The 19,016-nt window shown below is 40.5% G+C and overlaps 1 protein-coding gene across 1 annotated transcript in view; it reads right to left on the bottom strand.

Annotated features, from left to right (window-relative positions):
* Tacr1 (tachykinin receptor 1) overlaps nt 1–16,594 on the bottom strand; it is a 212,268-nt gene extending 195,674 nt beyond the window's left edge. The window contains exon 1 of the mRNA XM_004844651.3: nt 14,621–16,594. Within this exon, the coding sequence (XP_004844708.1) occupies nt 14,621–15,009 (389 nt within the window). The 5' untranslated portion in view covers nt 15,010–16,594. The remainder of the gene's footprint in view (nt 1–14,620) is intronic.
* Nucleotides 16,595–19,016: the final 2,422 nt, after the last annotated feature.

Below are 19,016 nucleotides of genomic sequence, written 5' to 3'. Positions count from 1 at the left end.
TGTAAGTAGTGTATATGCAAAATAGCAAGTTTTGTGACCCATAAATGTTGCTTTGTGTGTTATTGGCTGTTAATATGCTGAAAGTGAGAATGATATATTAGAGAATTTGACTTGTCAGATTTGTAATTTTAATTGCAATGTTTAGGAGGACCTACATGAATTAATTTTGTAGTCAATAATTAAGTGCCTGTGAGAAACTTGTTCATTGAATTTAGAAGGTTAATACTTAGGAAGTTGAAATTCTTTAAGAAAATTTGATATGCTAAGTTTAGAAGTTTTGATTTATTAGATTTACAAGAGCTATGTGATTCCTAAGAAGGATTTTCTTTCTTCTATTTATAGGTTGGCCTGTTAGGGATTTGAAACATTTAAGAGAGCCAGGTGTATTAAATTTTGTGATTATTGTTTGAAATGTTTAAGGGAATTTAATCAAGTTTATAAATGTTGTTTACATTTTTAAGATTATTTGATTTGTTAAGTTTATAAAAATTTGTGACTAATTGAAAATAGATAAGATTGTTTGATTGTCTAGAAAACGGTGTTGAAACAGTGGGGGGAAGAACTCCATCTCACATTTAAGAGCTAATTGAGCTTCAGTCAAAGGTCAAGAAAAAGTGGATATTTAACACTTTAACAAGCCTAAGCTAGATTTAGAAGAAAATGTTGATGATTTATAAGATGTGCTCAAAGTCTAAGTAAACACTACAACTTTAATGAGTTGAATAGCATTTAAAAATCATGCAGCTGTAAGAGCTTTTTGCATGAAGTTCTCCCTCAGACATTAAACATGCAAATGACATTCTGCATGTGAAGGTGGTGTCTTTGGGGCATAAAGAACTGAGAAGTGAAAGTGCATTTTGAGGATGGAAAGAAAAAACTTTTGGTTTTTCTGGAGCATGATCTACAGTAGCTAAATGATAGACTTCTGGAGGAGTGTATGCTTGTCCCCACAGATGGTATGAATGGTGAAAAGCAATTAGCAAGACATTAATGACCATTCAGAAGGATTGTAAAGTATAATTTTAGTAGGGAAGGATATAAATATTTCACCTGTACATGATATAGAAGGGATTTAGACAGAACCTGAGATAGGAATGGGAATTTCAAATAGATACAATGATGTTTCAGGGTTTATTACATCATGATAATTACTATTAATTGAGTTCTTGTTGGGTGTTAAATAATGAATTAGCATTTTTTTCACACTTTTCCCTCTCTCTTTGCAGCAATATTCTATAAGGTAAGTTTTATTGTACCCATTTTATCGAATGAGGCAGTTGAAGCCCGGTTATGTATCTTGCCTATGTTTTACAGCTAATAAATGGTAGAGCCAGTGCTGGAACCCATCAACTGTGCTCTTTCCTACTGGTCACTGTTATGGTCTGGATTTAAAATGTTTCCCCAACATCCCCTGTGTTCAGAGATGGGCTTTCAGAAGGTAATTAGGCCACGGAGATTGGGTCATAAGGGCTCTAACTTTCTTAGTGGATGAATCCATTGATATATTAATAATCTGATGGCATTATTGGGAGGCAATTGAAAGTTAAGAAGTGGGGCTTAGTTGAAGAAAGTAGGTCATAGAGGCATGACATTAGGGACAATATCTTGTCTCTGGCCCCTTCTTTGGTCCTCTTATTATCTCTGCTTCCTTGCTGCCATGAGATGAGGAGCTTGCCTTTACCATATCCTTCTGCCATGATGTTTCTGTCTTGCCACAGGCTTAGAAGCAATGAAGCCAAGTCAGCATGGATCAAAACCTGTGAAGCCATGAGCCAAAATAAACCTTTTTTCTTTTAAACTTTTCTTCTCAGGTCTTTGGTCCCAGTGACAGAAAGCTGACTAATACATCACTCAACTATCTCAAAACTAGAGATAAGATTATTAAAAGACACTATTGTATAAATGACAGGGAAGATACTCCTAAAAAAGTCCCAAATATTAGACACAGTAATAAGGCTGAATTGGAAAGTAGATCGAAGAGTTACCAAAATGAAGAAGAATTAGAGGAAGATTTAGAAAGAGGAAGAGGAGGAGAAGGAGGAGGAAGAGAAAGAAGTGAAGAACAAGAGGAAGAGGAGAAGAAGGAGAAATCAGAAGAGCAGCAAGGGATGAGGCTCAGGGCTGCTTAGATGTATTTCCTAGAACAGTTTATATATTGCATTGAAATTCATGCTGAGGTTCAGGCCTTAAGGCCATAGCTAAAACATCTCCCTATCCCTGGATTCGTTCTCCACAGAGCCTTCTGTTTCCCCTCCAACTGAGGTGGAACTGCTGCCTCTCTAGGGGTATAAGAAGGTTTCGGACAATGTAAGTCAGCTGCTTAATTGTTCTCCCAGTCTATGGCTTTCTTAGGCCACACTATGCTGAAATTTTCCTGTGTCTGTTGACTAGGAATTCAGACAACTACTGGATATAAGACTTGGAAGACTGGGTGGAGGGTAAGTTTCTGCTGGTCTTGCCTCAATAAGGACAAGTAAAGCAGAGTGCACTTCTTGTTAGTGGAAAGAGTTGGAGAAAAAACCAGGGGGGCTACAATAGTTGGGACAGAGAAGGGTCTATAAAATGTCTAGAAATTCTCAGTGTTCCCCAAGAGACTATAGTTACAGTAGAAATGATCAACATCTTCTCCATTAGAGGTCTTCTTCTGGGGCACAATATGCATCAGGGGCATCTGAGTATGAGTCAGAAATCACACGGGGCCCTAGTCAAGTGCAGTGGGGAAGAGGCAAGTATGAATTTGAACTTGTAGTTATTCTAGAACAGGGGGCTCTTAATCAAAAGCATTCTGTATGGTAGGATGACTTATGGTAAGTAGAAATTTGGCCATATTTTTCTTTTGTTTCAACATATAATACCATCATATATGTGCTTTAGGATCTGGCTCATGCATTGGGTCTGATTTTCAGATTTTGTTTGGGAGGCATAGTCTGTTTATCCCCATTGCACACATTTTAGTGAATTCCTACTTTGTGCCAGGAACTTGTGTAGGTGTTGCAGAGAGAAAACCAAATAAAGCACCCCTGTTTCATGGGGTTTGCAGTACAGGGAGGTATGGTAGAGACTAACATATTATAGACAGTTACAAGACTATTGGACAGAGGCTATGGGGATAGAAAATAAGGACACCTCATTTAGATTCAAAGGTCAAGGTCAACTTCTTAGTGGAGGTGGCTCCCAAGCTAAGCATAAGAGGAGAACAAGGTCACTAGGAAGGATGTCTGTCATACAGAAGATGGCAATAGGGTAATGATTTAATCTGATCTCACCTCTTTTTTTTTCCTAATAGTTCTTTAAGTAAATACTAAGAGACCTCATACTACACCATTTATTTTTACTATAGCTCTTTTTCTTTTTAAATCTTTAATTGGTCCATTTTAGATGTACAATACATTTACATTTCTCATTGGGAACTTGTACCTTTACATGATGTATCTTGGTTCTTATTTTTACCTCATTCCCTGAACTCCTTTCACCCCTCCACCCTTCCCTATTTACAAACACTTTGTTTCCATTTTTTCCATTTCTCATAATTTTTCCTTTCCCTTCTTTCCATTCCCCTACCCCTCCCACTTCCCCTACCCCTTTGGACCTTTTTTTCCTATTTCACATTATCAATTATTCATTTTAACCATTGGTACATTTTAGGTATACAATATAATGACATTCATCATTGGAAATTTGCACCTCTACATAATCTCTCCTGGTTTTTATTTTTCCCCCTTCCCCCACCCTCCCTTCAACCCATCCATTCTTCCCTATTTACAAAGACTTTGTTTCCATTTTTCCATTGTCTCATTAATTCCATTCCCTTCTTTCCTTTCCTCTACCCCTCCTACTTCCCCTTTGCCCCTTTTCTTCCTATTTCACATTATCTATTATACATTTTAGTCCTTATTTACAACTTTTAGTTTCTCACACTAGAGAAACTATTTGGTATTTACACATGTGTGTTCTATTTATTTCACTTAAGAGTACTGCCTCAATGTGCATCCATAAATGTCTCTAATTTCTCATTTTTTATGGCTCAGTAGTACTCTGTTTTATTAAAAAACCACATTTTCTTTATGCAGTCTCCACTTGATGGGCATTTGGGGTGTTTCCAAGTTTTAGCTATTACAAATTGTGCTGCTATGAACATGCGTGCACATAAAACACTGTGGTATGATTCTTTTAATTCTTTGGAGAGGATACCCAGCAGGGAAATAGCTAGGTCAAATGGGACTTTCAGTCCTAGTTATTTGAGGTACTCCCATACTGATTTCCATAGTGGTTGCACCAGTCTGTACTCCCACCAGCAGTGGAGCAGGGTTCCTCTTTCCCCACAGCCCCGCCAGCATTTGTTATTGGTTGATTTCACGATACCAGCCATTCTTTCTGCAGTGAGGTGGAATCACAGTGTGGTTTTCATTTGCATCTCTCAAATGACCAGTGATGTTGAACATTTTTTCATATATTTATTTGCTATTTCTACTTCTTTGTCTAAGAAATGTCTGTTCATTTCAGATGCCCATTTTTGTATTGGGTCTTTACATTTGGGAAGTTTGATCTTTTTAAGTTCTTTATAGATGAGATAGTAGGCCTTTGTCTGAGGAACAGCAGGTAAAGATCTTTTTCCAACATTGTGGGTTGTTTCTTCGCACTGTTGGTGATTTCTCTTGCTGTGCAGAAGCTTTTTAATAAGAAGGGATCCCACTTGTCAATTGCTTGTGCTAGTTCACAGGCAACTGAGGTTTTGTTCATAAAGTCTTTTCCTACTCCAATGTCTTCAAGAGTTCTACCTAACCTCTGTTCCAGCCGGTTCAGCATTTCTGTTTTAATATTTAGATCTTTAATCCATTTTGATTTTAGTTTAGTGCATGGTGAGAGATATAGGTTTAGTTTTAATCTTTGGCAACTTGAAACCCAATTTTTCCAGCACCGTTTATTAAAGAGGCTATCTTTCTTCCAGTGAGGGTATTTGGTACTTTTGTAGAAGATGAGGTGGCTGAGTTTTTCTGGGGTTGTTTCTGCATCTTCTAATCTGTTCCACTGGTCCTCAAGTCGGTTTCTTTGCCAGTACCATGCTGTTTTTATCATAGTGGCTTTGTAGCATAGTTGGGGTATAACAAGTTGGGGATTGTAATACCCCCTGCCATGCCTCTGTGGCCTAGAATTGCTTTTGCTATTCTAGGTCTCTTCTTGTTCCAAATGAATTTTTGGATTGTTTTCTGCAGGTCTGTCAAGTATACTCCTGGGATTTCCATTGGGATTGCATTGAATCTGTATAGCAGTCTTGGAAGTATGGCCATTTTCACTATGTTGATTCTTCCTACCAAGGAGGAGGGGATGTCTTTCCATTTTCTGATATCATCTTCAATCTCTCTTTTCAGAGTGCTATAGTTTTCAGAGAAGAGGTCTTTAATTTCTTTTCTTAGATTGATTCCTAGGTATTTCTGTTTTTGGATGTTATTGTGAAAGGAACTGTTTGCCCTATTTCTCTCTCAGTGAGTCTGTTGTTCCTGTAGAGGAAAGCTATTGATTTTTGTGTGTTGACCTTGTAACCAGCTACTTGACTGAATTTGGTTATGAAGTCTAGAAGACTTTTGGTGGAATTCTTGGGCTCGTCTATATAAAGTATGATGTCATCTTCAAATACTGACAATTTGACTTCTTCATTTCCTATCTTTATTCCTTTTATTTCTTTCTCTTGTCTAATTGCCGTGGCTAGTGTTTCCAAAACTATATTGAACAGGAGTGGTGATAGTGGACATCCTTGTCTTGTTCCTGATTTTAGTATGAAGGATTTCAGTTTTTGACCATTTAGTATGATACTTGCTGTTGATTTTTCGTAGATGGCTTCTATCAGTTTGAGGTAGAGACCATCTATTCCAATTTTTTATAGGGTTTTTATCATAAATACATGTTGGATTTTGTCAAATGCTTTTTCTGTGTCTATGGAGATAATCATATGGTTTTTGTCCTTGGCTCTATTGATATAGTGTATTACATTGATTGATTTGTGTATGCTGAACCATCCCTGCATCCCTGGGATGAATCGCACTTGGTCAGGGTGTATGATCTTCTTGATGATCTTCTGCATTCTATTTGCCAGTATCTTATTAAGGATTTTTGCATCTATGTTCATTAGTGAGATTGGCCTAAAATGCTCTTTTTCAATTGGGTCTTTCTCTGCTTTGGGGATCAAAGTGATGCTTGCTCCCAGGAATGAATTTTGGAGTATTGCTTCCCTTTCAATTTCATTGAAGATTTTAAACAGTATTGGCAGTAGTTCCTCTCTAAATGTCTTGTAGAATTCAGCAGTGAAGCCATCAGGACCTGGACTTTTCTTAGTTGGTAAGTTTTTAATTACATTTTCAATTTCATTGATTGATATTGGGTTGTTTAGAATTTTTATGTTTTCTTTGTTCAACTTTGGTAATTCATACATATCTAGGAATCTGTCCATTTCTTCTGTGTTGTCCATCTTATTGGCGCATAGGTTCTGGAAGTAGGTATTGATGATCCTCTGGATTTCTGCTGGGTCTGTTGTAATTTCACCCTTTTCATTCCTAATTGCATGGATTTGGGCCTTTTTTTTCCTTTTTCTGATAAGGTTGGCTAAGGGTTTGTTAATTTTGTTTACTCTTTCAAAGAACCAACTCTGGCTTCCTTAATTTTTTTGTATCATTCTCTTAGTCTCCATTGCATTGATTTCTGCTCTGATATTTATAATTTCCTGCCTTGTATGAGCTTTGGGTTTGTCCTGCTCTTCTTTTCCTGGAAGCTGGGTATTCAGCATCACGTTGTTTAATTGGGCTCATTCTGTTTTCCTAATATGTGCATTCACTGCTATGAATTTCCCTCATAGGGCTGCTTTCATTGTGTTCCATAGATTCTGATATGTTGTAGTGTCATTGTCATTTAATTGAAGGAACTATATGATTTCTTCTTTAATTTCCTCTGTGACCCATGGTTATTCAGAAGTGTGTTGTCCCATTTCCATGTGTTTATGAAATTTTTCCAGTTTCTTTTGCTATGGATCTCCAATTTCATTACACTATGGTCTGATAATATACAGGGGATAACTTCAATTCTTTTGCATTTACTTAAACATGTTCTATGAGGGAGCACGTGGTCTATTTTGGAGAATGACCCATGTGCAGCTGAAAAGAATGTGTATTCTGATTTTGTGGGGTTTAAGACTCTGTAAACATCTGTTAAGTTCATTTGTTCAAGGGTTCGATTGAGTTCTAGTATTTCATTACTTATTTTTTGTCTAGTTGATCTATTTGTGACAGTGGGGTATTGAGGTCCCCACTACAATTGTATTAGTGCATATATGACTTTTCATGTCCATTAGTATGTATTTCATATAGTTGGACACACTAGTGTTTGGTGCATAGATATTTATGATTGTCATCTCTTCCTGTTTAGATTGTTCCCTTTTCAAGGATGCAGTGTCCTTCTTTGTCTCTCTTAATCAGTGTTGGTTTGAAATCTACTTGATCTGCAAAGGGGATAGCTACTCCTGCCTCTTTTCAGGTTCCCGTCACATGGAGTATTGTTTTCCACCCTTTAACTGTCAGTCTATGAGTTTCCTTTTGAATTAAGTGTGTTTCTTGTATGCACCATATTGTTGGATTTTCCTTCTTGACCCATTCTGCCAGTCTATTTGTTTTGACAGGTGAACTGTGGTCTCACCTCTTTAAGAGAACCATTAACAAGTGTATACAAATAGCAGTGACTAATGGGTGGAGAAGAAAGAACCATGGACAGTTAACTAGGGATAGGCAAGTTTCAGAAGGCCTATATTAGAAAGGCTACCACATGGAAGAGGCATTATACTAATGGGAGCAGCCCAAAGCCAGAGAGGCAGATTGCAATTCAATAAAGGAAGAATTTTTTTAAAGGAAAAATTTATGATACAACTCTTGATTGAATTAGCAGTTGAGGCAAATTGAATAAAATGTTTAAGCAGAGTTTGAATCTCTTACAATGGGTCTTTCTGGACGATTTTGGGATGGAATTTGTATTTGCAGAGAAAATTGTCAAGTGTCTTTGATATCCTTTCTGCTACAGTAGAGCCCTTATATAGCTTCTACTTCCAGTGACAGCTTTCATTAGATATGATAATATCGAAAACTACTCTGAGCAGGAGTGTGCAGATAGGTATATAAAGTACATAAAAGAAAATTGCATGAATCTCCAAGCTGTGAGAGGGTGGAGAGTTGGGGGAAAATACTAAAATAATTGTTTCTAATAGTCTTTCAAAGTAGAGAAAGAATCTCCATTGGCACCATGAGGATTAGATGAGGCAATGCCTTGGAGAGCATACAAATACAAGGCATCATTATCAATTTTACTAATGTGAAATTTCCTTTGTAGTTTCCAAGTGACAAATATTAATAAATCATTGTGAACATTTCTAATGCTCTTGAAGTTAATTAGAAAAACAAAACTCCACATTTTTTTGCTGTGTACTTTGCTCTTTCTCTTTTTCTCCTCATTCTCTTCCTTCCTTTTCTGTCAAATTCCTTCTCTCTCAGTGCCCTTTAATCTTCCTTCTCATTCTTTTACCAGTAAATCATTTTGATGTTTCAAAGTGTAGTTCTTTACTTTATTTCTTAGCTCCCTTAGCATGGCATTGATTGGACTGGGTTGTATGGTGATTATGTCTTTGTCACTCCCCAAAACCTGAGAGCACAAAGAAGGTATCTTACTACCTCAGTATCTGGAACAATGTAGGTGCTTAGTAATGGTTTGATGGCTGTAGCACATGCCTGTAATCCTAACGCTTTCGGAGGCTGAAACAGGAGGATCGCAAGTGCAAGCACAGCTTGGGCAACTTAGCAATCTACCTAGGCCCTGTCTCAAAAAACAAAACAACCCCAAAACTAGTGGTTAGATAGATGGATGGATGAGGAAGAAGCCATTCCCCTCTTTGCTATCCCCTTTTCCCATATTCTTCTAACAGTATTTCTTCCCAGTCACCAATGTTTTGTGTTGCCAAATCCAATGGTCTTATTGCCCTTGGATTCATTGACACTGATAAACACAGTCAACCACAAAGCAACTGACTTAACCTTTGTCTCTTCACATATCTTGATTTCTCACTACCTCTCTATTTATTGCTCCTTCTTTTCCCTCCTAGTGCCTAGTAGAACATTCCTGTGGTGCTCAAGCCTCTTCTAAGGAAATATGTATATAGGTGGAAGAGCTCTTCTCTACTTCCCAAATTCTAATAATGTCTGTATTTGGAAAACTCCCAAATTTACGTTTTGAACCTTGTCTTCTCGTTCTCTAAACACATCTCTCAAGTTGCTTGTTAGGCATTTCCAAAAAAAATTACATTTGCACATTAAATCTAACATAAATTGTAGTCATCTTTTCACCAAAGCTTCTGTTCATCCCTTGATGAATATTCCTGATGAATATGTGAATTCATTCAGTTCAATCAATCTCTCATTCTCCCCACTCAGCAAGTTTTGACTTCCATGCTTTTTTCATATAGTTTCTTCTAACTAATGTTAAAAAAAACTCATTCTCTCTAAAAATCATATCTAATTTTCAAGGCCCAATTCAATTATCATTCTCCACAGTCTTCTTTGATCATTCATCACTGGTGAACATAACCTCTTTCCTTGCTCTCCTATAAGAACTGTCTGTATAATTGATATGAAATACATCCTGGGTTGGATGCAGCACTGTGCTCATTGCTTGCCTAGCATCTGTGAGGTCCTAGGTTCAACCCCTGGTATCACAAACAACAACAACAAATATCACTTAGCACTTTATGTTGTAGTTACCCCAAACTAGTCTGATTTGGCTAATATACAGCACAAACTCTTTGGGGGAAGAGGCAAAGTCTCAAGGTTGGAAAGAAAGATTACCTTACCTGGGTGTCAACATCCCTCAATAGACTGAGTATCTTTTCTAAATTTAGCAGAGTGTTTCTCCTACCCTCATGAGCCTCATTCTACAACTGACTACATTCAACCATAACAGTAAGAAAGTTTTCTCTTCCTACTATGTGCTTTTATAGTGAAAGAATTGCTTCTCTTTACCAAGTAACATATATTTCTGCTAGGTTTTTTCTTTTCTTTTTTTTTTAACAATCTCGACCATTCAGGACATTCTCCCAGTAGTTGGGAGAGGATATGGCAGGTTTGGCAAGGCAGCTCCAGAGAGGTGGTGGCCATTGAACTTCTCAAGGGATGGTCCTAAACCTTAAATGTCCATCTGACAGGTAACAAACTCAAGTTTTTGATCCAATAAAAAACTAGAAAGGTGAGGTTCAGGACAGATAGCAAGTCTAGTAGAGACTTGGAAAGCTGTGAGGTGGGCACCAGGGATATGTAAGCAGAGATTTTGTTAATGTGCATGTCTTTGTTCCAGGTTCTTTTACTTTCTCAGAGAGCTCATTTTCTCTTTTTGCCTTCAGTTGCTCCTTCTGTTTGGACAATATTTTTGGTCCCAACTGTATTTCATATTTTTCAGACACCATCCCCTTCTGGAAGTTTTCCTTTACTCCAATACAATATATCTAGAATCAATCTGAGTAGTGAGCAACCTTCATCTTTCATCTCACTGAAATTATACCTGCCTCTGCCAGGTAAAGTAGCTATGACACCAGGCCACTGCTTTCCTGAGTCCCTTGTGGCTATATTTGAGGTCCAAGTCAGGTTCCCTATTGTCCCTTTACCCCATGTGGAGCTTAGGGTCTACCTGCTCCCTCTTTAGATTCTGCCACACAATACAATAGCTCATTAGCCACCACCAGCCCCTGTAAACCAAAGATGTCACCTCTTATGGTCTTCAAATTTCACGAAACATCACACATATCTTTTGATTTTTACAGCAGAAAAGAATTTCAAATTTTAAGTGTGATAAACTGCAATGGTTCAAAGGAAAAAATTCCTGGTGCTCGTTGGAGTTAGAGTCTCTGAACCTTTTTTTTTTAATCCTAGGTAACCACTGACTTCAAAATATAAGTCTTCTTTATGAAGGAGAGCCCCCCTCCTCTTCCCCTTTCCCATTTATGAAAAAACCTCAGAAAACATTTAGATTAGTATTGTATTCTGCAGTTAAACTTTTTTTTTCTCTTCATTTATTTTGGTTCTAGAAGGAAACTTGGCAAATTGTAGCAACATAGTTTGCTCTAACAATTCTATTTCAAGGAGTTTATTCTAATGAAAGAAAAAGAGATAGTCTCAAAGATTTATGTCCAAGATAAAAGTTATTGGTAATAATGAAAATTAAAACAACTTACATATAATAGTAGTCAAATGGTTAAGTAAGTGACTATAACTACATAATATTATGTGCCCATTAAATATTCAATTTTAAATATTTATGACATGGGAAATACCCATGCTATAGTGAACAACAATAATAGCTACAGCAGCCATCTAAAAAAAAATTCCCAAAATCAAACCAAAAAAAGTCCTCTAAAATCTATTGAAACTTTTTATTATGATCCAAAATTTATTTTTAAAGATGTGAATTACTGCATGTGGCTTAAGCAACACAGATAGAAAAGTAATTCTAAACCAGTCTTCCAGAATTTTAACTGGTTATCTACCATTAGTGGGATTTTAAGGTGCTTTTTATATTTTCTTTATAATTTTATGTATTTTCCAAATGTTCTTCTAAGAATATATATTATTTATTCATTCACATGTGTGATAAACATGTAGGTGACTATTAAGTGTCAAACACCCTGCTTGTGCCAAGGACACTAAAATGAACAAGACACAATACATTTGTTTCCTGCTCTGGTTGGAATGTATAATTCTTTAAAGTGAGGAGAAATCTTTTTTAAAAACATTATTTCATTTGATTCAGTAATTCTACTTCTGGGACTCTATCGTAAGTAAATATATAGTCAAGAAAGCAAAACAAAATCAATACATAGAAATGGCCAATAGAGCATTCATCATAATATAATAGCAAAAAATTTTAGGAATCACCTAAATACCCAACAATGAGGGAGTGGTTAAATAAGTAATGGGATATTCATATAGTGGAGTAACATGGAATCATTTAGATCATGTTTTTGAAGACTTTTTAATAACATGGGTAAATTTATCATATTTTCTATTACTATCAATCGAAAAATAAGCTACAAATTAAATGAAGTCTGACCTCAATTATGTAGTGTAATATTCATAAAACAGAAATTCAAATGCTAACAGGTGTCATTTTTGGATGATGAGATAATGGCTGACTTGAATTTTTGTGTGTAAGCTCTTCACATTTCCCAAATCTTCTGCAATGAGTAACATTTAATTTTACAACCAGGAAAGCCATATTATTTTTAAAAATTTGATTCAAAAGTTGTCATCAAAAATTCAAAGATCATATAAAAAGATAATTTAGCATTTACTCTAGGTCTGTATTTTTATGATGGAGAAAGGGAAGATAATTCATGTGGAGAAAGCTTTAGGCCCCTTTCTTTCTCTGACATTCATGGGAGGATGGATGACTGTGCATGCAGGAGACACACTCATCGGGAGCCTGAGGGGATGACTGTATGGTGTGCTCAGGAGGCTCAGCAAGGAAATTCAGAGTACTCGAGAGGCACATAGAGACATTTGAAGCTTTAATCCTAACTATAACTTGAGCTCTAACATTAGCATATCACTGGTAATCTCTCTGGCCCTTATCTGCACATTTACAAACACAGGAACATTTCTTGTTGCTGTTATTTTCTGCAGCTCTGACATCAGAGACCCCCTGATCTTCACAGAGCAAGGGTTACAGAGGGTCAGGGTCCTGCCATGGTCTACCTAGAGAAAATCAACTGTGGAGCCAAATTTTGCTCTGTACCCATGCACTGAAAGGATCCTGACCCTAATCTAAGTTCTAGGGGAAAGAGCAGGGCTGTGGAACATGCTCCCAATGCAAGCCAAACGGAGAGAACTGCTGCTGACGCTCATCATCTGCTGAATGCTCCAGCTCACACTGACTGGCATCCACTCCCCACAGCTCAGGCAAGGCCCAACACATAAAAAACAGCAACTTACCCTCTAATTTAGGGATCATTAAGAATGCATTTGTAAGGCTAAGATGGCATCACATTTCTCTGTGCTGATATTTGGTTATATGTGATGCTGTAGAATTATTTTCTTTCTTAAGTTTATGGAAGCTGCTGTAAAGGAACAAGTGAACACAGAAAGACTTACAGGTTTACCTTACTTTCACCAAATTGAGTACTTGAACACCACAGTAGCATAAAAGAAAAATTTACAAAATTATTCACTACCACTTTGACTAATTTGTTTACTTTCTACACTTAAAATATAAGTTAATTCACCACAACTTGTTTTATACTAAACATATCAAGCACATAAGAGTTTCATAAAGGGATATGAACATGGAATCCACAATCAGCATTTAAACAACACTTCAAAGGGTGAACATATAGAGTTCCCTGATTTTTGAAGTGTTCATCGACCACAGAAGCTGAAAAAGACTTTAAATCAACTGCAAGTCAGAAACAATCTTTACATAAAAGAAGTTAGTTTGGGAATTTTTTTTGAAGTTGTCTCCTAGCTCCTTCTTTAGGTTTCTCACATTTATTTATCTCAGTAAAACATTAGAAGTATCCCTTTTAAATAAATCACAGTAGCATATGTTTTAAACATACCTCCACACCCCAGGTAAACATTTAACACCTGTGTCCACATAGACATACATATCAGAGACCTAGAAAATCCACAAAAAAGTCAAACCCAATAAAGCTGTGCTCTACTATTCAATTTTTCATCATGCCACTTGAAGATTCCCTCATTCCAGATCTCTAGCCTCTGTGTTTAAAATGCTAACCTTTGCATATCCAACCAGCTTCTGAAACCCTCACTTGTTGATTGTAGGAAACAAGAGCTCTCAATTGTTTTTGCCAAGAACATTTCTCTGTGGACACAAACAGGCTAAAATCCTTGACCTTCCACAGCAAGAGAAACTTAGGAAACCTCCTGGGTAAGCCTCTTGGGTCCTTGTCTGTGGAGTTCTTTAAGAAGAACTCCTTGAAACACAGAGGATGTAAATTAGAACCTGGAGTATTTTATGAACTGTCAAAATGCTTTTCACATTTAAATAACATTGGTGAGTTGAAAGGAGAACTCAAAGTCCATAAATCTTTAGGAAGAAATGAAAAACGAGAAATTTTGCCTATGTGTATTTAAAACACAAAGTAACATGAAGCTGACCTACAGAGCAGCAGGCCTGGAGGAATTTACAAAGACCAAGTCAGGGACTAGGCCCTTGGTTAAGTCCTGGGCATCACTTTTAGGCTTTGAGGGAAAAGAGAGAAGGAATATATGGATAAGAGCAAAACAGGAGTTGAAAGGATAGGGTCAGGGAGATGAATGAATGAACAAAGAAAGTTAAATGAAGAAAATGGGATTGCGTGCTGAAAGGGAGAGTGGTGATGGATGAAACAGAGAGAGAAAAACACGAAACATGAAACAGGTAAGATCAAGGTCCCCATCAAGTTGTGGACCAGTTGGCAGCCAGTGAAAGCCCCAGGCTATCGTATTTCCATCTTCCCCTTGTACCATGCATTATGCAGCCCCAAACCTCCATAGTAATGCCATTATCCTCTATGGACACTTCTCACTTCCAGAAAGGGCAAGCTCACCTATCGAAGGCCACTGCTGTCATGGAGTAGATACTGGCAAAGACCGCTGCGATGGGGAAGAAGTTGTGGAACTTGCAGTAGAACAGGCCATAGTACCACTCGTTGTGGACAGCGTAGGTGAAGTTCACTACTGTATTGAAGGCAGCCATGGAGGCCTCTGCGAAGGCCAGGTTCACCAGAAAATAGTTGGTCACTGTCCTCATTCTCTTGTGGGCCAAGATGATCCACATCACCACCACGTTTCCCACCACGGAGGTCACCACAATGACTGTGTAGGCAGCTGCCCAAAGGACAATTTGCCAGGCTGGCTGCACGAACTGGTTGGGTTCTGAGGTGTTGGTGGAGATATTTGGGAAGAGATCTGAGTCCACAGGGAGGACATTATCCATTTCACAGGTTTGTGGCAAAGCCCTCCCTTCTGCACCCACCACCCCCTTTGCAGCCTCCTGTGGCAGGCACTTGAGGCTCAGGATCCTGCTTAAGCCAGACAGGAAGGAAGAAATCTCTTTCTGGGCAGAATTCTCCTTGCAAGCTGACTTGGCGCTTAGAGGTTAAATGCTTCTAGATGCTCTGTCTGCCTGACCTTCGTGGCTCTGAATTCCTCCACTTTTCAGTTTCAGGAAACGTCTGAGTTCAGAATCTGGAGACTGCGTGTCGTCTGCGTTAAACTGAAAGGCGGAAAGTAGTTCCCCTGGTCCCCTGTTCTAGGAAGCAAGAGAACCCGCCTTTCTGCACCTGCTTCTGTTTACAGCCGCTAGATCTTCTTCTTGCAGCGGGAAAGGCAAATCCCTGTGCTGCATGAGAACTTAGGCGGGCAAGGAGGGCCCGTCACAGCGCTACCTTTGAAAGTTCTGATTCTGTGGCCGGGATCTGGGGCCTCGTGTTCAGCTGGAGATTTTTTTCTTCGCTTTCGCAGAAGCCGCTGCCGCCGCGCCGCTTGCAGCCTCGCAGACGCCTCTTGGCTTGCGTGCTGCTCAGCTCAGGAGTTAGCACAATCTCTGCAGGATGCGCACGAGGCTTTTATAACCCGCTGCAGAGACGTCACTGGGAAGGGGCAGTACCTGGGCTGCGTACTCGCCAGTCCCCTTGCGCAGCAGCTGAGCCAGCTGTTGGCAACTCTCTCCCTTCACCGCCGCAGCCACCACGCCTTTTGCTGCTTGCTACCTGCTGTGGGCGTCTGCAAGCTGGACACCCCAGCACTCCGCGAGGGGGCAGTAGATGGCCTGGGAGTAACTGAGCCAGATGGGGTCCAGAGCTGAAACCACAGTTGCACCAGGAATTCTGGGCGGTGGAGGGTCGGGGAGAGGTGAAGAATTTGGGAAACAGCTGGAGCGAGGACCGTCGACTTCCAGGGAGGTAGCCTGGAAACTTGAGACAGCCCTGCAGAAGCGCCTGTCAGTGACAGTGGGAGCGGGCAAGTGTGAGGGCGAGGTGCCAGCCCTCCCGGCCACGCTGCAGCCGGAGTGCGACGCCGGCTCGCTCTGGCTGCTGTGAGAAGAGAGGAGCGACGATTGCCGGTTTCAAGTGTCCGCAGAGCAACTTTCCTCAGGTCGTATTCAGGACCCCACACCCCTAATACTTCGCTAGTTTTCTTGGCGGGCTGACACCTCTGGGAGCACCTTCCCCAGCTACCCTGGTGACCTAGGTCCTCGCTCTAGGGGAAGGCTTAGCTGAACCCTCCATCCGAGTCCTCCAGAGGAGTCTGACTGCAGGCACTGGGGACCGGGCTGGGCTCCCTGAGAAGCTGGGTGAGCGAAGGAGCCACGCACAAGCCAGCGTGTCGCCCAGACGAGCAGTTCTGGGCTCTTGGCCAACAAACACTGCGGACTCACCCTCGCTGCGTTGGGGAGCTGGTGGTCTCCTCCTCCGCGCCTCCAGTGCCCAGGGGCCGGAGCTGGGCCGGAGGTGACTTTGCGGAGCGCTCCATTCATATCTCCCTCCAGGTTTGCAGAGGGACTGGAGCGCAGGTCGGCCAGCCCTCTCTCCCCACTCCCGCGCCTCTCCACCGCTGATGGACTTGAGACTTTGGCTCCCAGTTCAAAGAATTTTCGAAAGAGCAAGCTGGGGCCGGGCACTGAGAGGAAGTGAGGAAAGGCTCGCCCGTGAACGCGACCGGTTTTGGAGAAGCTGAGATGGGCTGAGAACGCGTTCCAGAGGGAATGCCGAGACTCGGGACTCGAACCACTGGAGTCTTCCGAAGGCCCGTCTACCTCCCCGCACTGACCCCTTCCCTCCGCAGCGGCACTCGGAGCTATGCGACCCGGGTGGTTAGCACCCACCGGAGCGTCAGCTGGAGTTGGCCCACGCCCGCGCCCTCCCGAGAGAGCGCGTTTTACGCTCGAGTCTGACTCGCACGCTGAGTATCTCACAGGAAGCGCTTTAAACGTACTCCCCTGACTTCAAGCCAGACTGAAGTCGGATCCCCTCACCGGGGTTGAGAATCTGCTGGTTCAGTCTGGTTTTGTTGGAGACTGAGAGTTCAGCGTTTATAGGAGCCACACCTCGCAGTGCTCAGGTCTCCCAGGCACCCCTAAAGTCTGTAAGCGCTGCCGAGAAAGCTCAGCGGTTCTGTGAGCACTGCGCCCCCCTGATTTAGAGAGGCGGCATCGCGTATCTTTTTTTGTGGAAGGGCAGCCTCCACATCTAACTTCTGTTTCCAGGAGCTCACTGAGCTGGGCTGAGAGAAGGATGAGGGGAGAGGGATGTGAGAGGGAGAGGGAAAGGGTTAAAGGCAAGCAACGGGCAGTAGTATTAGGGCGAGAAAGGTACTAGGCGCTGGGTGAGAGAAGCAGGAAGGCTCCCACTTAGACAGCTAGGGCAGCCAGGCTGGAGGGCATTCCCTCCAGCTTTTCCTTCTTCCATATTCCTTCTTTCTTCTCCATGGAGAAGCCAAAGAATGACTTGGGACTGAAAAGACAGGTTCGAGGGAGAAGAATATGCCAGGCAAAGGTTTTATAAGTCAAGCTGAATCACTCAGCCTGAAGTACCACAAAGACCGTCCAGCTCACTAGAGTAACCCCTACAGCCTCACTCTCGCTTTCAAGGCCCAGCTCCGTGCCCTGATGCCTTGGTGAGGCCAGCTTGTTTGCTCTCCTTCATGCTTAAGGTTTGTGGTACACCAGAGGTACTTAGGCCTTAGGACAAACCATACTTAGGATGAGTTCACTGTTAGACAGACATTATGCCTCAGTCCTAGAGTAGAAGTGGTGGCTGATTCACACCTAGGCTGTGAGTAGGGGCTTCCTCTAGCATTCCCCTTTCTGAAAGTAGTGCCTTTCTTTCCCACCTAGGGATAACTTTGCACAAATGCATCGATATTATCCTATGCATGCTATCTTCCTCCAAGGGCAGATATTTTTTCCTTATCCTTTTTTTCCCTCCCTTTGGCTCCCTTTCCCTGAATTTCCTCCTTGACATGAAACACAAGTTCACCCATCTCAAAGTAAATCTTGTTAACAAAGTACTATAAATCCTTGCTCATTTGTCTAGGTTCTCTCTAGTGGGACAGCATACAAACACACATAATACCCATGTCTGTAAATGCAAATATGACTTTAATTGTTGTCTACATTTTGTTTTTCTCACTCCTCACTTTGTTCAAATGCCTCCGAATTAAAAGATATAGGTTTAACTCATTTTTTAAAATGACTTTATTATTATTATTATCATCATTATTATATAGATGTACCGTAATTCTTTTTTTTTTTTTGGTACTGGGGCTAAAACTCAGGACCCTGCACTTGTGAGGAGGCAGGCGGTGGAACCACTAAGCTAAATCCCGACCCCCCCCACCCCGTAATTCATTTTTATATCCCAGAGAATTTACTGTTTTCAGTTTTGCCACTAGACAATGTTACTATAAACATTTTTTATCTATGTCTTCAAACTTTCTTTTTTCTTCCTGTCTTTTCTTTCTTCTTCCTTTCCTTTCTCTTCCCTCTTTCCCCTTCCTTCTCCTTCCTTTCCCTCCCCCTTCTCTTTCCCACTCCCCTCCCCTCCCCTCCCCTCCTTCCCCTTTCCTGCTCTTCCCTCCCTTCCACTTCCCTCCTCCCCCATCTTTTTCCCTTCCCTCCCCTCCCCTTCCCTCCTTTCTTAGTTGTGGTATTAGAGATCAAATCCAGGGCCTCATGCATGCTGAGCTATTCTATCTCTGAGGTATAACCCCAGGCATTCTTTACATGAAATAGATTCCAAGTGGAATCACTGGATAATTTATAATATCAATACTATTCATATTATAAACAATACTAATATTGTAATATTCACATTCATATTCCGATATGTATATATGCTGCATGTTTCTATTTATACTTTAACATTTCCAGATTGCATTGTGAAAAGGTTATAACACCCTTATGTTTCACTAACAATTGGATTACTCATTTCCTCACATCTA

This window comes from Heterocephalus glaber, unplaced genomic scaffold (assembly GCF_053883595.1).
Source record: "Heterocephalus glaber isolate CG9 unplaced genomic scaffold, H.glaber_assembly_v1.0 deba00000470, whole genome shotgun sequence".
Classification (NCBI taxonomy): domain Eukaryota; kingdom Metazoa; phylum Chordata; class Mammalia; order Rodentia; family Bathyergidae; genus Heterocephalus; species Heterocephalus glaber.
The sequence above is the reverse complement of the archived record's forward strand: the minus strand, read 5'-3'. Positions and strand labels throughout refer to the sequence as shown.